Here is a 22,082-nt window from a genome sequence, read left to right on the forward strand (position 1 = left end):
TGGACTCTCTGGGTCTGTTTTCTGTCCTCAGGTTGAAGTTATTTTACCCTCTTATATTTTTCTTCTCACGCTTCAGGTTATTTTTGTATATCTCTAACCTGCACTTTGATTTTGGCCAGCATTTCTGATAGTCTCTTAAAATAACTTTCAGATGCCTTTAGTTATGATGGATGGCATTGTGATATGATACCATCTTCCAGTGACTGAGCCCAGACTTACTGTCTGGGCTGTCGGTTAAGGTAGTCAAGGATTATAATGTATACTTCGGCATTCGCTTCTGCAAGTTTGGATAATAGTAATTGTCACAAGTATCTAAGAGAATAAATGGCAGGGTACATTGCACGCTTTGATATCTGACATTTGTTAAGCAACTAATAAATACTAGCAGTAAAAGGAAATAGTGTGTATCCTGGGTGTTCCCCATCTTCCCCTCACTCATCTCTTTGTATGTCTTTAATTTTAAGCTAATGCCATAAGAAAGCCACCTTTCCCATTTCTTTTTATTTTTAAAGTATTTTCAAACAAATTTCATATAATAACAGCACTCCCACTTCATGGTTCATGTAATGACAGCACTTACTCCCACTTTTCTGACATTTCTCCCCTACCCAACCCCAATCTTCTCAGGCCTTCCTTTTTTAAAATAACAGTTGAAAAACCTCTAGAATATAGAATCCAAATCATTCATCTCAGGACAAACATTAGCGCTCTGAATGCTCCTCTAGGTGCCCTGTGGCTTGGCGTCTAGGGAAGCCTCAGTTCAGCATAGATAAGTTTAAGGAGAGCTGGTACGGCACATAGTGCTTTCTTCCTTTTCAGTCAGGCCGGTGTTGGAGAACACCGTGGGGGTCATGACTTCCAGCCCAACAGCCTTCCTGGTTAGCTTCTCTTTATTTGGAACATCTAGGCAGTGAGAATGTGGGCTTGCCATTTCTGCTGCATTTCATTAGAATGTCTTCAGTGCTTACCATGCTGTTGAGTAATTCGGCAGATGGACTTGGAAAAAATGTTTTTGTGTATTGGAAAATATTCTACCTGGAGTGGGTGCCGTTTGGACTCACCAAGAGGAATTTTCCCCCTAAAGACAATTTTTCTTGATTCTGCCTTGGAATGACCCTTGGTACTTCCTTCTGTGGCATTCCTACCACAAATGAACAAACAAACAAACCAGTATTTTTTTTTACCAAAAGCAGCATTATATACAAAGAGAGAGGGCAGGTTTTGGACCTAGCGCAACGTGTATTCAGATGTGCTACCTCCTTGTTTATTGGTGTGCACTGAGTAGGGAATTGTTAATGCTTGCTAACTTCAGCTGTACACCCAGTGTTAGTAATTTATTAAACTCTTTAATCACCACACTTTATAAAGGAATTCTTACCAATTTTATGTCAATTTGTATGCTCAAAGAGGTCATCTTTCAGCCTAAGTTAAACAACTGTAAGGGGCAAAGTTTGATTTTAATCACAGACTGATTAGTGCTAGTGTATATATTACCCCTTTAGTAAATGAGTTAATATCTGAGACTCAATTTTTTTACCCTACGTAGGAATAATACTGTTTGTAAATACTGATATGGAGATTAAATAATACACTTTAAGTACTTATTGAGGTTGCTGCATCTTACAAGTATCTAGGTTTTCCTCTTACCTTAAATAAATAAAAATCACAGAAAAATGAGAATTAATATCACCTCTGCATTTTGTAAGTTACTTGGTATTTAACCTTTTGTGTTGATTGTTTGCTTGTTTTTTCTTTTGGTTTTCGAGACAGGGTTTCTCTGTGTAGCCCTAGCTGTCCTGAACTCACTTTGCAGAGCAGATGGGCCTCAAATGCAGAGATGCCTACCTCTGCCTCCCAGGGTTTACAGGCAGATTACGGGTGTCCCCCACCACTCATAGCTTTGTTGATTTTATTTTTTTAATTAACTCACAGGAAAGATGAAAAGATAGTGCAATGAACTTTCTGTATGTTATTCATCTAAATTCCCCATTTGCTAATTTTTGCTCTAGTTGCTTTATCTTTATATATCTACATATATAGAAATACTTTGTCAAACCCTTTTGAGAGTAAATTACAAATATCACCACATTTTGTCTTAAATGTTTTATTCTATAGATTCTAATGATAAGAACATTCTCATGAAATAGTGCACTTATCATAATTTGTTATTTTATGATGGCTCATGGTTATAATATCAGCATTAGGCAAGCCAAAGCAGAAGAATTATGAGGTGTAGACTGGCCTGCGGGTCATGTTGGAATCCATGAATAATGAGGGCGGGGTGGGGTGGCGATGTAAATTGCATTAATAGAACATTTGTAATCGATTACAATTTATTTTCTGTTTTATTAGCAGCCCAATAATCATCTTTTGAGTAATTTTTTTCCTGTTAGATTTCTTATGTTACTTGTGGTTTTTAAGCCATGATTACTTAATACACTGGGTCATTTTGGGATTATTTATTTTATTTTTCAAGGTTGTCTGACTGTCCCTAGAATTACAGTCTGAAATTATTTTAAACATCTTGAGGAAAATAAAAGATAATTCTTAACCTTTTTTCTCTGAGGAAGAATCCCAACAAATCCCTGAGCACGTATAATGTACCAAGGGATTATATAGAACAGTGGAAACATGTTGAAAAGATACATGTCCTTTATCCCTAGGTGAGGCCACAGATGAGTAAGTAGACCATAGTAGTCTTGCCGAATTAAAAGTGTTTTCCGGAGCCACTCTAGAAACCACAAACAGTTTAGGGCTCACATGAATGAAAATAATATAAATCACCTTTGACAGGAAGATTCAAAGTTTGAGGTCTGTTTCAGGATTCTGTTTAACACTCAGTACTGTTTAATGTAGTAATGAAATGGTGCCTGTACTGCATAAATGCCAGTTAGTAACAAGCTACCTTTTGCTCTCATCAGAATGGTAGTTTTCTCACCATGATCTAAAAACGGAATGGGGGTAGAGGAAGTGGTGGAGATCTCTGTAGACCTTTCTGTACTATTTCAGTTCCTTCATCTACAGGTATCCATTTCACTCATTCTTTAAAATGTCTTTACCAGGGCATCCTAATTCACCAACTAAAAGAAGCAAAATCTCTCTAGTGTATTTGTAGGTATGCTTTTGTGTCCTGCTAGACTTGGTTTGGTTACAATAAAAGCATCATGTACAGTTTCCTAAGTAAACTTTGGGTAACTAGGCAGAAGTTAAGGCTAATGGACAACTTGATCACTAATGGTAGATACAGGAAAAGCTTCTATTCAAAACAAGGCTAAGTAGATACTCTGCAGATGCGAAGTAGACTGGGCAGAGGAAGTGACTTTAAAATGAAAATGGTTTTTATATATAAATGAAATGAAATGATTTTATATATAAAAAAGGTCTGTGCTTTGAGAATGGTAGAATGTGTGAGCAGGCCTTTGTAAAGGCAGGAGTCGGGAATCACAGACAACAGAAGCTCCCTATGCTCAGCCTTTGATGTTCGTTTTATCCATTTCTTGAAATAGTGTTTGAACTGTCATGCTCCTGTGTGCAGGTTATTGAACTAAGGTCCTGAGAACTTACGGCACTTTGTAACATCATTTAGCCGAGAAATTCAGTACTTGCATTTGAATTCAGAAACGTTATACATTGTCTCTGACAAACAAGAAAGGACACAACACCTAGGATTAGAGCTTCCATGATGTGCGTCCAAAAACAGAAGCGGCTCCTTAACTTGAAATGTATGTCAAAATACATACAATGAGAATATGAAGCCGTGTATGCTTCATCGCTGTTTATCTGAAACTCGTAAATCCCTCCATACAGTAAAGTCAGTGTACTGCAAGCAGACACAGACGTGGGTGGACCTTGTGAGCAAAGGGAAGGTTGGAAGTGCCGTGACCTGTGTAGATGAACTCACTTGTCTTGAAGAAGCCCCGTGGACATGATAGCAGAGTGTTGATGACAGAACTTGTTACTACTTACTGTGTTCACTTGTTTCAAAGTGTTTTCAAGTAAACCTGCCCCCTTTCTTAAATCTGACGTTTCCTACAAATCAGACAAATAGTTTCATGTATTCCGTCTTAGGCCAGATGTCGTTCATGTCTGTACCCATATAAGCTTTATTTTATGCCATATATGTTTACAACATAAGTTGAGCAAAGTTGAGTTTTACTTTTATATTTGTTTGCTACTAGCCACCACACCCAAGGTCTTGCAAATGGTAGTCACGTGTTCTACTACTGAGCCACACAGCCAGGTTTTTGTTTCTAAATTTAAAAAATAAAATTAGTTTGGAGTTCCCAGAACCAGATATTCATGTTAATTATGTACAGGGGTTGGGTTGACTGGTTCTTTCTTCCTAGTGGAACAGAATTTTGTTAGCACATGGTGTGGCCTGTTTATCACCCAGTCTTTATGGGTCTTGCTACTATTGAAAACCAAATTGAAGCCATCATCTTTATAGTTCATTATTTGATTATTATCATGATATTAGCTATTTAAAGATTCCAGACTTCCTGTCTTGATCAAAAGACTATCCTTCAGAAATCATCTTTTAGGTTTCACTTAAGCCATTTCTGTTCTCTTGCAAAGAGGAAGACAGGATAGATGCCCACCATCATTGCTGCTGCATGTACCAACTTTCTGCTCTGAAGGCTCAGAGAGCAATCAGGAATATTGTATCACACTTAAAAGATTAAACCTATGCCTGCTAGTAGAATTTATGTATTAACAAAAGATTGCTTGCTTACAGGGAAAATGCCGGTGAGCCAGATTCTTGGAGCAGTTTATCCTATGAAATCCCTTACGGAGACTGTTCAGTGAAGCACCATCGAGAATTGGACATCTATACATTGACTTCTGAATCTGAACCACATCATGAACCCCATGGAGACAGTTGTACTGGACATATTTCTAAACTTATGAATATACAACAGCAGCTAATGGTAAGGGAAGGTTTTCATTTTTAGTTAGGTATCTGCCTCTGTCTACCCCTCTCTACCCTCCCACCCCCAGTGAGTCTTGCTATAAAGAATTGTTAGTGTGCAGTGTTGCTGTGCTGGTTAGTATTTTGTCAACTTGACACAAACTAGAGTCATTTTGGAAGAGAGCACCTCATTTGAGAAACACCTTCATCAAATTGTAAGGGCTCAGCCCTGGCCAGGGTGGTGTGGGATTGTATTTTAAAAAAGCCAAGCAAACTGGGAACAAATCAGTAAGCAGTGCTCCTCTATGGTCAATCAGGTCCTGCTTCCGGGTTCCTGGCATGAGTTTCTGCTCTGACTTCCTGCACAGATGGACTATATCTAAGAGTTATAAAAATGTAATAAACTCTTTCCTTCCCAAGTTGGGTTTGGTCATGGTGTTTATAACAGCATAGAAAGCGAACTATGAGAGTTGCCACTTAAGATACAGAGCTAAATTTGGACTCTAGCAGTAGAGGCTTGAGATTTAATTTTACTTTTGCTTAGAGAAAGCTTTGTTTCCTTGGTGTGTTCCATCCCCTCTGGCTCTTACGATCTTCCACCTCCTTTTCCACAGGGTTCCCTGAGCTCGGGGGTGGGGTGGAGGATTTGCTGGAGACATCCCCCTTTAGAACTGAGTATTGCAAGGTCTTAAACTCTCTGCACTCGGTTCCATAGTGAGTTTCTGTTTTTGTTCCATCTACTGCTTCTGCGATGATGGCTGAGCAAGGCTCTGATCTATGGGTATAGCAGAATGCTGCTAAGAGTCATTTTATTGCTACATTCCTTTAGCAGAAGAGTAGTATTTGATTTTCCCCTAAGCCCGAGGCTCTACCTAGTCTCAGGTTCTTGGCCACCTGAGCAGTGTCCGGCATAGGTTCCATCTCATGAATAGGCCTTAAAACCACTCAGATAGTAGTTGCTTCCATAACTTTTGTGCCATTATTAGACTAGTGTATCTTGCATGCAGGGCATGCAGGTCACTATTGTAAACCGAAGGGTTTATAGCTGGATATGAACTCAAAGATATGGTGACTGCATGCACAGAGCCTGCATGGGCCTAAGCCAGATGGGATCCCGGCACCAAAAGGGAAATTAGACACAAGTTCCCATCCCTAACTCAGAAGCTACCTCCAATCAATAACTGCACAAAAAGGAAGTTTTCTCCAGCACAGTCTCATTGGTTATACAAACTACACTTAAGTACAGGCCTCATGCCTGTAGGTAGTCAACAACAACAACAACAACAACAACAACACACACACACACACACACACCCTGGTTATTGGACATGTGTATAGAGGTTAGAAGACAACTTTAGGAGTCAGTTCTCCTGTAATTACAGGTTGAGGGGCTTGAATTCAGGTTCTCAGGCTTGCATAGTGAGTGCTTTACTCAGACAGCCATCTCACCAGCCCAGTGGGCTGGGTTCCTTAAAATTCTTCACAAATTTCTGAAGTAATGAAAGATATTCATAGGCATTTTAGATGTACAAATGTGTAGCAAGGAGAACAAATTTTTTCTGTCATGAATAGAAATTTACTTTTTTAATGTTTTAGAACTAAAAGAGGCCAAAGTTTCTAGATGGTTACTAAGGACCAGGAATGGAATTTACTCCTTAGGAAAACCCTTTCACCACTCTTCAGTGAGTGATGATAGAGCTGCCATATTTACATGGATCATTGACAGTTAAAAAGACCATCTTAAAAATAAGGATTTTATAATCCACTCAAGCATTGACGATAAAATGGCTGACAGAGGTAAAATCGTTACAGACTCCTTGGTAGCATTTATTGTGGGTGATATGGACGTCACATGGGTGTATCCTTCTGCACTGTAGCATCTGAGACACTAAGCTTAGATAATTCCATCCAGTGTGTTTCAGAGCTGATTGAATTTGGAAACAGCCTAATAATTTTGTTTGAGGTCATCTAGGGCCAGCTCAATGCTAGAGGCATTATTTCTGAGACAAGCAAGCCAAAAAAAAAAAAAAAAACCAAAACAAAAAACAAAAAATAACCAAAAACCAAAAAACTACACTAGTATTCTATGAAATGGCTTATTCTGCCTTTCTTTTCTTTTTCTTTTTCTTTTTCTTTTTTCTTTTTTTAATATTTTCTTATGTGTCAGTGCATCATGTGCATGCTTGTGTGTGTGTGTGTTTGTGTGTGTGTGCACGCACACGTGCAGGTGTATCATATACATAGACTGTGTGTTTGCATCATGTGCATGCATTGTGTGTGTCAGTTCATTATGTGCATGCATTGTATATGTCTGTGCATCATGTGCATGCATTGTGTGTGTCTGTGCAGATACTCACAGAGGCCAGAAAAAGGCATCATATCCCTTGGAACTGGAGTTACAGATAGTTGTAAGCCATCATGTGAGTCCTGGGAAGAGAACCAAGGTCCTCTGGAAGAGCAGCGAGTGCTCTTAACCACTGAGCCATCTCTCCAGCCTTCTGCCTTTCTGAATGATATTTGTTGCTAGCCTCTCACTTTCCTCTGAATAGACTTTTGTGTAATTACTTTTTTCTGCCTTTGAATTAAAAAATGGATGATCATCTAATTGAGAAAACTTACCTTGCACATTTCAACATTGCTTCTATAAATCTTTAGGCAGCAGTGCCTACTTGCTTCTCTGGTCTGTAGTGTTAGCCCTTCGTTAAAGGTGCTGATTTGCTGTCCTACTTTTAGAAGTGTTACCAGGCTAATTTTGAATACTTTTAATGAATATAGCATGCACATTTTTGGTGAGAATCTGGTTGGGTATGCTCTAACAAAAGGAATTTAGTGAGGATAACACATTTTACTATTATTTACAGAGTCTACAGTAGCTTTAATTAGCAGGAACAATCTGATGATAGACTACTCAGTATATTTACCAATTAAACAGATAAACGATACATGCTAGTTGGTGTATACAGAATTATTGCAATAGACAAGTAACATATGAAGAGCAGATATTTTGAAATAATTGTGTACCAAATAAATAGTACTTTAAGAATCACTGAAATTTGATATTATAAATTTACTAAAGGTCCGACTCTATTTGGTTGTCTCAATTTTATTGAGCCTTGTCTACATATCTATGACATTTTTATATTACTTATTTTTGAGATTTATTTTGAGAGGGAGGAAGAGAGAGTGTGTCTGAAGGAGGGTAACATTTTCTGGAGCTGGAGTTAGAAGTGGTTGCAAGCTGCTTGATATAGGACTCTGGGACTAGAAATCTAAGCCTTATGCAAGAGCAGTATGCACTTGTCAACAGCAAGCTATTTTTTGTTTAATTTATAACTTTTCATAAATTGTGACTTTTACTTAGTTTTTCCATATTGTATCTCTCTCTCTCTCTCTCTCTCTCTCTCTCTCTCTCTCTCTCTCTCTCTTTCTCTCTCTCACACACACACCGGGGGGTGGGGGTTGGAATTGATTGAGCAGCAGAAGATAGATCAGATAGAGTAGATGACTGCCTGCAGTGTTTATATAATAGTGCTGTGTTATTTTTTATCAGATTGATGAACTGTGATTGTTTTAGCCATTTCTTTCTTATTTGTTTTCTTTGTTTATATAGTAATATAAAAAAAATTCTTATGCTGTGCTTGGTAATTTGACCCTATAATCCTAGTAGTCAGGACGCAGGAACAGGAGAATTCAACCATTTTATAGCCAGCCTGACTGCATAGCAAGTTCTTCCTACATAGTGAGGCCTTTCTGAGAAAATAAGCAAACAAATTATCCCTAATTCTAAAAGTGTAGCTGTATTGGGTTGAGCATGTTTTAGAGATAGAGTTATGAGGCTGAATATTTTGATTGAAAGGAGTGTTAAGGCTGGTTAGGCTTTGGTTTATTAATCTTTGAGACAAATGGAAGTAGACTCCATTCCTGTAAAGAGCTAAGGGTCCTCACTGATAATGAAGATGTTTGTTGTGTTTTCTTAGAACAAGGCTTTTGAGGCCTAGGTTTTAATCTGTTTTTAATATGGAAAGCAGTCCCTGAGTATTACCTAAAGATTTTTTTTTTAACCTAAAGAAAATTTAACATCCCAGTGGATACACAGGTGTGGGCAGAGGGTAGCACATCATGCATTAACGGAGAAGGCCTGGAAAGAAGGATCTGTCCCACAAGGCTTTGCTTCCAGCTGTCAGGGACATCTTTTTCTCGTCGTCAGGTTCCCCCTCTCCTTTTCTTTTTATGGTTAGTATTTAAGAAGTATCTTTGATTTCCTCCTAGAAAACAAACTTGAAACAGATGGACAATCTTATGCCCTTAATGGTGACAACGCAAGATACGTCTAGTGTGCCCAAAGCACCGGAGACAGAAGGCCAGCTCCTTCCCTGTGCCTCAGAGCCATCTGAGCACCAGCAGCTTTCTTCTGAAGAAACTAAGAGCACTCTGTACTGCCGAGGGAGTCCTGAGGGAAAGGCTGAAAGTTCCTGTGATTTGTCAAGTGTGGTCGAGGAAGAAAATGTAGTTTGTGATCATACGCAAAATAAAGAAGTAGGAAGAAAGGGGGAAGAGGTGGAGCCAGCATCTGCCGTGGACTCTGGGTCTGCATCTTATCAGGACAGCTGCCTTCAGAGCATCCCTGACTGTGGAGTAAAGGCCACAAAAGGCCTTCCATCCTGTGGAAACAGAAACCAAGTAACTGGAACAAAAAATTCTGGAGTGGTCACAGGTCAGCAGCCACTAAGCAACAGGGGTAGTGTGCTGCAGGAAGTCATGGTCACAGAGCCAGGTGCATGCCAGCATTCTTCTGGAAGCAGGCTACTAGACAGATTTTCAACAGATGTTGGTGCCCCTGAGAGGGCAGGGGAACTGGAACATAGCCTACTGAACCCAGATGCTACCACTCAGAACAGTAGTAAGCCTCAGGTGGGGGATGGCACAAAGGAAAGACTTGAGAATGCCGACATTAGCGCAGCTGAGGCAACTGATGTTCAGGTTTTAAGTGAACCCATGGAGAAAGCCAGTATTACAAGCCATGTCTTCGCCAGCAGTTCCCTGGGTGATGACACCCCTGCGGAGACATCAGCTGCATTGAATCCTGGAGAAATCCCCACTGAGAAAACAGGAGTGGAACCTCAGGAGAGCAGTTGTGAGGAACGAACCGATGCTACAAGTGAACAGGGCTCTCAGGTGTTTCCAACTGCTGCCGAAGACAAGATTTCAGGTGGCCTGGAACCTGGTACTCTACTAGAAGGCCTTTGTGAGAAACCATCACCCTTGGTTATAACCTTCTCTGGGCCCAAACCAGAGGAGGGACCAAAACAAAAATCAGACTCTAGTTCATGGCACTCTGAAAGCCAGAGCACCCCGGCTCTGCTTAGTTCTGCCACCGTGGCTGGAACATCTTGCGTTGAGTCTGTGTGTCAGCACAACACAGTGACTTCTAGTGGTGAGGGGGTTGTAAAAGACGGCAGTGGTAATAAAGTTAGCCTGCCTGAAAGCACAGCAACACAGGCAGACATGCAATGTCTGCACATTGCCCTCTACCCAGAAGGCCCACAGGCTGACACAGTCACTTCTGCCACTGTGAAAAATACCCAGGAATCTGTAGGGGTTTGTCCTCTCTGTGTTATAGATGCAAAGAATCAAGGAAAAGATTTGAAACAAGGTACACCTTTAGTGACTACACGTGAGGATGTCTCACATCTGCCTTCAGTGATCCCCCAAACTGAGAAACAACTAGTGTCAGACCAGGTATCGCCACCAGGCAGCAGTTTCTCTCTGGCAAGCAGTCCAGAGAGTGAATCAGTAACTAAAGATGACGCACTTTCTCTTGTCCCCTCCCAGAAAGAAAAGGGAACAGCAACTCCTCAGTCCCATAGAGCTACAGTTTCTAGAGATGGCCCAGATGGAAGAGATTTGAATGGCACTGATAAGCTAGGAGACAGAGCCACTGGCCTGTCCACACCGTCAGCTGTAGAGCTTCAGACCAGCATGGGAAACACCAGCCCTGTAGGCCTTGGTGGAGAATGCGAGGGTCCTGGCCCGGCAGCAACACCTGGAGTTCTGAGTGACTCTTCACTACAAAGTGTGGATAAAGCTGCTTTACTGTCTGACTCTCTTCTGCCTGAAGAGTGTAGCATTGTGGTGGTTCCAGAAAGCTCCGCAGCTCTGGGAAAAGATGACGAGCATAAAACAATGAGATGTTCTTCCGTTAAAGAAGACTTGCATTCTTCAGAAATGTCAAGGGAAAACCAGGAGCCACCACCTCCTGAGCAGGAGATAGCAAGACTATTTCAAGAGCCTACGTTGGCCATCTGTGCCGGGGAGAAAACACAGCACAGTAACTCAGCGGACACACCCTCTGCCTGTCTGAAAACAGAAACCAAGCACAACAAGGAAGTGGCCCCGCAGCAGGTCTCCTTGCTGACTGAAGGTGGGGCTGTAAAGGGCCTGGTGGTTGCAGATTCAAAGCAGAAAGCCTTGGGTTCAGAGCAGAGCGATTCATCCCTGTTGCCCTGTCTGCCTTCAGCTGCATCTGAGGTGCTCCACTGTAACCAGCCTTCTGCTCTCCATGCTGGTGGGAAGGACACTCAGTTCCCAGGGAAAAACAGTGTGTGTGAGGAAAGCAGAAATGTGATGGTGGAGGTTACAGTGGCTTGTGCTTTACCAGCTACTACTGAGCCCAGAAGAAAGGACACATCACACTACACTGAAGACATTCTGATTTCAGAGTTGTTCAACCAAGAGAAGAAAATGATTCCAAGTTTGCCCGAAGCTTCACTGGACAAAGGTGTCATTCGCTTACACGAAGTCATGACCCCAGAGATGGTACCATTGGATTGCAAGAGAGAGAAACTGGAGGCAACAGACCTCGATTGTTCCACGAGTAACTCCAAAAAGGCCCCAAACGATGAAGAAACAATGCAGCATCTTGCCAGGGACCTCCCCCCAGAGACACAGCTCTCAGCTCTTAATGACAGTGCCCTCCCAGCTGGCATGAAGCAAGTCACACAGGCCTCAGTCCCGGGAGAGGAGAGTAATGTCACCACTGTACTTGGAACAGTCTCAGTGCAAACTGCACATGTGCTGCTGGGAGCAGACTCCATAGAGGAGGCTGCCACTCGTGTAGTGGAGGCCGTCATCAAGCAAGTCAAGGCCTCCAGCACACTGATGACTAAGGGAGAAATCAGTAATCCATCACTGTGCAGTCTGGAGACTAAGCAGCTAGAGAATATTTGTACAGAGGGTCCATGTGCTTTCCTACCTGAGGAGGCCCTGCAGATGGATAATGCCCATGAAGAGACCACGGGGAACTGTGTTGTTGAGATGGAGGAACCAGAGAAAACCATTCTACCTGTCGACAAGCCTGAGCCAGCACCAGGTGAGCAAAGTGTTGTATAAAATTAATTTATGGCTTAAGAAATGTGTATCTGTTACATGCTAGTAAGAATGATGATGATGTTGTTGGTTTGAGGTCTTGTTTGCTCAGTAGTTTCCAAGTAGTAGTCACTGTTGTCAGGAAACACATGTCGTCTTGGGTTGTACAGATTTTACTTCCTGTGTTATAGACGTGAAGGTTTTTTTTTTTTAAACCCACACTGTCACGATAGAACTATTGTAGTTTCTAAATCTGGAAGACAGTACCTGCACCTTGGATGGTCTTAGATAATTAAACAACATATTTTTCTTTAGAACCACAGAGCACAATGCTGTAATGAATATGCTTTGTTTACAAGTTGGAAACTTTTCCAAGTCTTAATTGTCTGTATTGTAAGAGAATTTAAAGTCAGACTGGTCTCATGAACAGCTGCTTTTGAGAAGTACTGAATTAAACGAACATCTAAAATGGTGATATTAGGTCATTGGTTAAGTTGAGGGTGTGTACTCCCTCCTTTTCCTGCCTGAGGAACAGACCTCCAGGTTTGCTGCTCACTTTTAGGCAGAGTATGAGAATTTAGGGTCCTGTGCAGCACAGGGCAATAGGATACAGGATTTCCGCCTGAGCCTAGTCTGCTGTGGTGCTGTCACCAGGCAGACCTGCTGTCTGCTTATCTTGGTGAAGCAGCTGCACCAGGCAGATTGCTCAACACAAGCAGCCTGTCCACCGATGGGTAACCATGTCCAGAGAGAGCAGAGAGAAACCACCCTTGCTCAATGGAATGAACTCGCTGAATAGAGCTTTTTAATGGCCTTCGAGACTCAAGCTGAAACTAGAGTCGGAATGGCTGTCAGTCTTGTCTTCTGAAGTCCCTGAAGGTCAGTTAGATGCAGACTTTTATATCCCATCTGCTACCAGCTGTACCATGCCTCTGTTGTTTTTCTGATATATATATATATATATATTTTTTTTTTTTTTTAAACTGTTGGCAATGCTTTTAAGTGTAATACAAGTTACAATTGTGGGTGTGGGATTTGGAGAGAGATGAACAAACAAATAAAAAGAAATTCTTTGGGAAGAGGAGGTTTAAACACTGTGCCCTGATGAAGGACTTTTTAGCTGTTTTAAACCGTTGAGTGATTTAAGGAAGCTGATTTTGGTGACTTAAGGTCTTTAGATTTAGTGCTATTTTAGACTGACTTCTATCTCGGCATTGAAATGAGGTCTCTAATTTTTAAAACAAGGCACAACAACCAGTCTATTTTGGGGGCCCTGGCAGATTGACATTTCAGAAACATGGGAGTGGCTGTAAGTTGATGCCTGCCTGTTTGCCTTTCTTTGGGTGCTCTGTCCTTGGCCACCCTGGATGAGCTTATTTCTCCTTGTTCTATGATCTCGATTTGACCCTAGCATCTGTGAGCTATTAAGTATGTATCTGCCACACTGGATCAGAAAAGGGTTAAAAAAAAAAAAAGAAAGAAAACTGACAGAATCTTCGACTTCTGTTTTTAAGTATACACAACTATAGTACAGATACTAAGAAATGGGGCAAAGTTGTTAAAATATTTAATACGATCTTGGGGTTGGTATATTTTGTGTAGATGAGTTACTTGTTTTATTACCAGAAGGACTCATAACAAGCTTGGTGTTCAGCCTCGACTACAAAAAAAGTAGCTGGTAGTGAAGAAACCGGTGCTTTCTTCACGAGGTGGCCAGGGTTGAGGAAAGTCCCTGGTGACGTTGCTTTAGGGGAAAATAGCCAAGGGTAGTGTGTGTGTGTGTGTGTGTGTGTGTGTGTGTGTGTGTGTGTGTGTGCGCGCGTGCGTGCGCGCTTACATGCAGATTGCATTCCATTCATGGATTGTTTTATGAGTCAGGTTTAGCTGTTGATTTGGGAGAAGCCCGTTAGAAGAGAATATGAACCCTTGCCTCATCAAAAGCATTGGTTGATCACTGTGTTTATAGGTTGCCAGTGCTTCACCAAACCAAGCCAGTCTCAGTAATCAATGTTTACTGTTGTAGCTGGTACATATTTTCCATTGATTAGGTATAGGGAAGTTGAGATTATGTTAAAAATCACATTGTGGGATACAGTAGTAACCATACACGCCCCACCCCTGTCCACACACACAGTTACCTCTCTCTTAGATATATTTTCCTAAAATTTTTATAAAAGTAATACTTAGACATTTTAAAATAAAACTTAATTATATAAAAAGCTAACAGAAGAAGAGATTTGATACCCTATGATCATATACAGGGGGTCACAGACATAGGGGAGGGGACTAGGGGGAAAGCGGGAGGGAGGGAGGAATGGGAGGATGCAAGGGATGGGCTAACAATTGAGATGTAGCATGAATAAATTAATAAAATATTTTTTAAGCTAACAGATTTTCATTCTCTAGACAAACAAACATGACCACCTATTTTAAATTACCAGTAAGATTATATAATTATAAAGGAAAAGACAGAAAAAATTTTGAACATTCTTTTGTTAGGAATGTGACTCTTCCACTCCAAGACCTTTTGGAGGGTCACACATGCTATTAATGTAAATGAATCTTTAAGTGATTTATTCTTAGATGAGAGAACCCTCTTCTATCTTTTGGATGGGGAGTTTTATTGCCAGAATAATGGGATTGCTACATTATTAAAACCCACAAGAAAATGAGATGGCATTTCCATTTATATTTGGAATATTAAGTTAAATTGTGATTATTCAGTCTTCCCCCTTCAAAGAAGTGTCAGAAGTCTAAATTTGCCTTAAGCATCACTGTCACTTCCTGCTTTTGCTTTACCATGTGGTAGCTCAGTAAGAGAAACTATTACTATTGCCTTTTGCAGAAGGAAAAGAGTTTCTGATTTTTTTTTTTTAACTGTGTTTTGCTTTTGGAAGAAACAATCGTTTAAAAAAAATAATGTGCAGCCAGGTGGTGGTGGCTAATGCCTTTAACCCCAGCACCCAGGGGATAGGTAGGTGATCTCTGAGTTCAAGGCCATCCTGGTCTACAGAGTGAGCTCCAGGACAGCCAGGGCTACACAGAGAAACCCCTGTCTGGGGTTTTGTTTTCTCAGTACAAATATCTTTTGCTATAATGGTGTCCAAAATTGACTGCCTTGTTTCAGATGTTAGCCTGTACCCTTGTAGTTTATGAATTTACTGTCAGATGAGTGTTCATACATTTTCATGAGAAGTCACTAGTGAGACAGTCATTGAGTAGTCAGTGAGTTGAAACTTCTTTAGCTGTAGCCTCATTTAATGTCTGGGAAGCTGTCGCAGAGTCATATGATTAGGAGTGGCTCAGTGTGGGGTTCCATTTAATGGAAAACAAAACACATGAAACCTGGAGTTTGTTGTATAAATATGAAACTACATAGGAAACCCCCGCCCCTTTTTAAATCAAATGCACTCATTATGAACCCACATTCTCTTTAGAAATGCCAGGCACTAAAGCTGGAGATGAGGTGGATCTTCCAAGTAAAACCAGAGCTCCTTCTGAGGAGGCTGTCGGAAATGGAGCTACCATACCCAAGATGAAGCAAGGCCCAGGGACCCAGGCGGTAAGTAGCACCTGTAGGCCTGCATGGACACAGTGGTCTGCTTGCCTGATCAATAGCCTTAGCTCTTGTTATGTATGGAATACAGTGGTGGTTTTTACCCTTTCTTTCTTGTTCTGCTTTTGAAATAAATGATATGTTATTGTTGAACTTGTATTGATGTCATCAAAGATTTAGAATCATCTCTCCTACATGAATCCTTTGGAGATTACAGTGAAAAACATTTACTCTGTAAGCACAAAAGCTGTTGTCAGATTTACAGCAACAAGAATTTCCACTGAAGGGCATTCATGCACCTATTAACCCTGACTTGTTCATTATATGTCTCTGTTGTGAAGCACAGTATTGAGTGTCTAAAATACGAAGAATGTCATTATTAGCAAAGAAAAAGTTGAGTAAATATTTTATTAGCAGCTTTATGAGGATTAATACATTTGCAAAACCACCATTCAAATAAAATACACTTGGTAGTTGTTTACAGTTATAGAATCCAGCACCCACCACTGCCTGTTTTTTGAGATTTACTTATGCTTATGCTTGTTTTACTCACATGTGTGTCTATGTACTGTGTGTGCACTGCCCACAGAGCCCAGAAAGAAGGCATCAGAAGAACAGTCAGTGCCTTTAACCACTGAGCTGTCTGTCCAGACTGACTGTTTATGTTCTCTATATGACATCATCATCTCAAAATCACTGTGCCTACTGGCAGTCAAGAATCTAAATTCTCTTTCTATATATTTGCCCATTCTTGAACTTTATATAAATGGAATTATAGAGCATGTATTCATGTTAGCTGGCTTCAGTGACTTACAGTATTTTGACATATTATTCATGTTGCAGCATTGATTATTGCCAGATAATGTTTCATTGTAAAGATATACCATTGTAAAGAAGGTGTCTATTCTATAATGTTTTAGGTTTGGGCCTGTTAGAAATCAGAAGGCTTTGGTGGATTATGTAGAAATGTATCTGTAAGGAATGTGTGTTTGTGTTCTTAAGAGTGGAATTGTTGGGCCATGTAATCATTCCAAATTTGATATTTAGAGTTTTAAAAACAGAATTATTATTTTAATTTTAGGAAGAGTGGTGTGTGTGTGTGTGTGTGTGTGTGTGTGTGTGTGTGTGTGTGTGCGCGCGCGCGCGCAGATACCCTCCAAGGCCATTAGAGTGTGTAGGACCCCTTTGAGCTAGAGTGATGTGGGTGCTGGGACTGGAACTTGGGTCTTCTGACAAAGCAGTGCATGCTCCTAACCACGGAGCCATCTCTTCAACTCCTTCAGTGAGTCTTTGGAAACATTTTCTTCTGACTTAAAGTAACTAACTTTCAGATCAAGGGCACTTCCTGAGAAGACTTTGTGCTCTTGTGTTTTGGAGTTTGTACTAGTCAAAGTTTTTTAGAAAGCTGACCAACAAGTTAATATACTCACTTCTACTGCCCTTAGAAAGTCAGCGTCCCTTTGCTAGACCTGAAATTGTTTTATTTTTGCTTTTCAAAGGCCAGAATGGCATTTTAAATATTAAAATTACCACAGCAGGTAAACAACTCTACCATTCCAAATGCTTAATGTATATGAGGTGATAACAAAGCCTCATTTTATTCGAGTTCTGTGCTAACACGGTGCTGGCTAGTCCAGCCCACCCCTTGTTGCAGATAATATTCATGACTAGTGCCTGGGTGTTTACTTGGATAACAAGCATTTTTCAGATAAATGTTGCTTTTGTGTCCAGAGAGGAAACAAGAATATAAAATTTGTGGGTGCCTATGTCTCTGTCCCAGAAGCTCTTTAAAAAGTGAAAGAATAAACTCATATGCCTGATTTCAGATGGCTCTAGTTTTGTTTGTTTTGCCCTTTTCTGATTCTTTTCTCCTTATTTCTTCTGCAATTTTAGGAGGTGAGAGAGAATGCTCTGGTCTCTCAACATACCTCATTTTCATGAAAATGAGTAGAGCCTAGAAGAGTCATGGGACAGGCATCAGAAACAGAAATCTGGGACTCTCCTTCTAACTTAGGAGTTAAGGAATCTCTTACTTTATACTTATGTCCACTTCTCCTTGGTACAGAAAACATATGCCAGTATGATTTTCAGTTTATAAAAATTTTTCAGGTATAAATAATGGAGGGTTTTGTGTTGGCAGCATTATTACAAATTTGATTAAGTTCCGAGCATTCACCTCTCCTCTCGGTGTTGTACCCAGACTTGCTTTCCCTGATCTGAATTGAAAGGACACCCTATGGATACAGACTTCAACATTTCCTGTGTCTTACTTTCTCTTCCAATTCAGCTCTTCTCTTTTTATCCATTAACTATGTTTTTATTGAGTCAGGAGAAAACTAAGGTCTGTAGAAGAGTTTCAGACTCTGTGGGACATACAGACTTTGTCCTAGTTTGTCAGCTTTGCTATCGGTGTTAAAACAACAATAGACAACATTTAAGTGGACAAATGTTTCTGTGCTTCAGTGAACCCTTGTTTATGACACTAAGTTTTGAATTCATGTGATGTTCATAGTATTAAATATTTTTGCTTCAGAAATTTCCAGTCATTAAAAACTATAAAATCTGCTCTTAAGTTGTGCCCCGCCCCCACCCCCACCCCGCCCCATGGGCTATACAAAACCAGTACTAGATTACCACCAGCAAGTATTGTGTTAACTTCTACTGTGTACAAGTGAAAGTTGACCGAGCAAGCAGATTTCTTTGTTTTACTAATCCATTCTTTCTTCTCGATTTTCCTTTTAAAAATTGTTAAGTTGGCCTGGCTCGGTGGCACATGCCTATAATCCTAGCACTTGAAGCAGAGGCAGAGGCAGGTACATCTCTGTGAGTTTGAGGCCAGCCTGGTCTACAAAGTGAGTACAGGACAGCCAAGGCTACACAGAGAAACCCTGTCTTGAAAAACTTAAAAACAGAAAGAAAGAAAGAGAAAGAAAGAAAGTTAAGTTCAGCATGATGCTACCTGTGTAATGCCAGTACATGGGAGGCTGAAGCAGGAAAAATGCCATGAATTTAAGGCTAGTCTGGGCTAAATTGAGACTCATCTTAACAAAACAATAGAAAAACATTACTCTCCAGTGTAACCCCTAATTACTGCACTGTAAATTGGGTAGGGGGTTGAGTTCTGACTGTCCTGAACTAGACTTTTGGCTTAGCCTTTGTATAATTCAGTTTTCTCATCTCGGTTCTTCATCTTAGCCTTAACATTCTAGTGTCTGTATTTGGGGAAAGGTTGAGTGAGTTTGTGATTGTAGTTGGGGGTGGAGTGGCATTTGATTAACATTATTCAATCCAAAGGCTCTGACACATACCCAGGCTTTGTTTTGACCTTGGGAATAGGCCAGTCATTGCTTCATTGAATTATTGCTTCATTGACTCATTCTCTGCCAATAGAAAACAGAACAAATGCATTTGTCTGAAGACCTGCAAATCTAGAATGATAGGGAATTTGTGGCAGTTTGCTAGTAAGTATAAATCAGATTCCATTTGAAGAGAAATCTTGGTCGATATCCTGTTTTCTTAGACATGCAAACCAAACTGTTATATTTCGTACTCCTTGGTCCACTTAAGTAGTTATAGAAGTCCAACTTTAGATACTAAGTGTTTTAAAATTATGGTACATATAGGAACTAGTAAGGTTGGTGTTTTCTTGTAGTCTCAGGAAAAACTTGTATGTTAAATGCCACAGAGTTCTTGAAATCTCTAGGTTGAAAATTGTTCACAATCCAGGAGGCAAAGCCATTAATGTACATATAAGGTTCATACACAGCATTTTATGATTGTTATTTATTAAGTATTGTCAAAGTTTTATTAGTGGTTGTAATTCACTATTCAACATGGATTCTTCTTACATACTTTGGTAACTTCAGGGGTCTCTAAATTATCTTCTGTTGCCTTTTCACCCTTGAGGGGGAGATGCTCAGAACCATCTGGCATATAAGTACAGCTCCAGTTTAGCATTACTATTATTTCTTAATAACTTCAGATCCTGATTTCCCATTTATTTAAATAAAGAGTAGACAAGGATTCAGGCTCTCTTTCTATATAGTTAACTTACATAATAAAAGCTTCAGGATTAGCATGCATCATACAATAATTTAAGTTGAAAGATGTGAGACCTTGAAAAATTTAAAGATAAAGATAATGGAACACCTTTGCTTCATATAAGTGATTCAGGATAGTTAAATGCCTTGTTACACCATTAGTTGAACTATCATCTAGGCTGTAACCCAACTTTGTGCTACCAAATGCTTCCATTATACTGTTGTTCTTTCTTGAAGAGTCATCCTGAGAATATCTTCTTGGTTTATGGTGGGTTTGTCACTTTAAGACAAGTGCCCCTAAATTGTACTTTACTAATTATATACTCAAATTATAAACCACTACGTTGACTCCTCATGCTTTCTGTAGCAGTGGGAGAAATTTCCTTTTCTGTTTTAGGATTGAAGTTGATTCTGATTTCAAATACCTGTGGGTTTTATCTATTTAGCTGCATCTAAATATCATCAAGATTATATTGATCCCACTATTTTTTAGACTTGTTTTCTCTCTTTCTTTCTCTCTTTCTCTCTTTCTCTCTCTCTCTCTCTCTCTCTCTCTCTCTCTCTCTCTCTCTCTCTCTCTCTCTCTCTCTCTCTCAAGAATTACATGAAAGGTTTAGTGCCTTGTGCCAAGTGGGAAGCAGGAAAGATGATACTGTGTTTATACTTGGAGAAACAGAAGCTGAGGGCCATTTACCTTGAGAGTATAATCTACTAGAATCAGGAAAACATTTCAAATTCAGCTTTTCCTCCCCCTTTCCTGTAAACTAAAATCTCCTTATATAGCAGTGATCTTTTATTTGTAAGGTATGGTCTGGTTTATTCAGAAAGAGCTCGCTTCATTGCAGTATCTGTTTATTGCGGGTATCTCTGAAATAATTTCTTTCCCAAATGCTCATTGCATAAGCTTATTAACCATGTGGAACGGTTAATCCCAAAAGCCAGTGTATCTTGTCAGGATGCCATGGGCCCACCAGCCAGACACTCTAGAGCAAGTACATTCACGGACAACTATAAAATCCCATTTGTTGAGGATTAGGTTACTGGGAAAATAAACTCTTCATTTAACACATTTCCCCAAATCAAGAAAGCATTTTCAGTCAAAGCTGTCTTCTTTTTTGTAGTTATACCCCTAGACATTAGATTAACAGAATTTGTATTAGTTATTTTTACAGTATTAAATTTAGTGATTAAAGCTGTGATCACTGCAGTCTTTGTCTTGGATTGCCACCTGTTAACATCATCTAGCGTTCTTTGTCCTTCTACCATTTTTAGTGGGAACATTGAGTTTTTTCCTCTCATCTCAAGGGGTGTACTTTTGTTTCCACGTGTCCAGGAGTTGAATTAAAAACTTCTCTGCTTCTTGTTGGCTCTTCCTAGCCTTCACGTTCAGTTGCATGAGAAACTTCCCATAGTTGCTGGAGGACTCAGTACCTTAGTACAAGGCGAAGAATACTTTGAAGATGACTTTCACTATGGCCACTCTACTAACAGTTTTCAGTTTTGTTTTCTTTTTTTTAGAGCTGAGGACCAAGCCCAGGGCCTTTGCTCTACCACTGAGCTAAATCCCCAACCCGAGTTCTCAGTTTTTATTTTTTAATTTATTTTTTGAGTTCTCAGTTTTTAAAAAGGACTTTAGAGAGCATGTCCACCATCATGTTTACATGTATGTTCGTAGCTTTTTTTGTCCCCCAGAAAATGGCAAATTGACCTCTTTCTGAGTTGCCAATAAATTTTTCTCAACACACATTTGACATTTAAGAAAACCAGTTCCCTACCCCTTATTTATTCCTTTTGGGTACATTTCTATAGCCCGCACTGGCCACGGGGAAGCTTACCCCTTAGTTTTGGGGCAGCTTTCTCTAAGTCCTACAAGTGGAAAATTTTTCAGTCACTGTTTCTGCAGATCTTCAATACAGTTGTGTAAAAGACATGGCCTCCAGGAGATCTCCAGCTATGAAACCACAATCCAGAGATAATGATCATACAGTTTCAAATGACCCTGACTGACTTAATTTCCTAGTCTTCATTGTCTCATGTATACTGGTCTCTGACAATTTCTAAAGTTTGTTCTAGCTCTTAATTTTTGACCAGCATATGTTTCGGGGGGGGGGGGGAGGAGAGAGAGAGAGAGAGAGAGAGAGAGAGAGAGAGAGAGAGAGAGAGAGAGAGAGAGAAGTTCTCAAGTGTTGGAGTATATCATATATGTTGAACC

General features: G+C 40.1%; 1 protein-coding gene across 8 annotated transcripts in view; it reads left to right on the forward strand.

Annotated features, from left to right (window-relative positions):
- The window catches only part of AKAP13 (A-kinase anchoring protein 13), a 281,857-nt gene that overhangs the window by 126,083 nt on the left and 133,692 nt on the right, over positions 1–22,082 (forward strand). For all 8 annotated transcript variants that reach the window (XM_084801414.1, XM_084801408.1, XM_084801407.1 and 5 more), the window contains exons 6-8: positions 4,736–4,928; positions 9,179–12,278; positions 15,712–15,836. In XM_084801414.1, coding sequence (XP_084657540.1) covers positions 4,736–4,928; positions 9,179–12,278; positions 15,712–15,836 — 3,418 coding nt within the window. The remainder of the gene's footprint in view (positions 1–4,735; positions 4,929–9,178; positions 12,279–15,711; positions 15,837–22,082) is intronic.

Source organism: Acomys minous, assembly GCF_964271855.1.
Source record: "Acomys minous genome assembly, chromosome: 2".
Lineage (NCBI taxonomy): Eukaryota > Metazoa > Chordata > Mammalia > Rodentia > Muridae > Acomys > Acomys minous.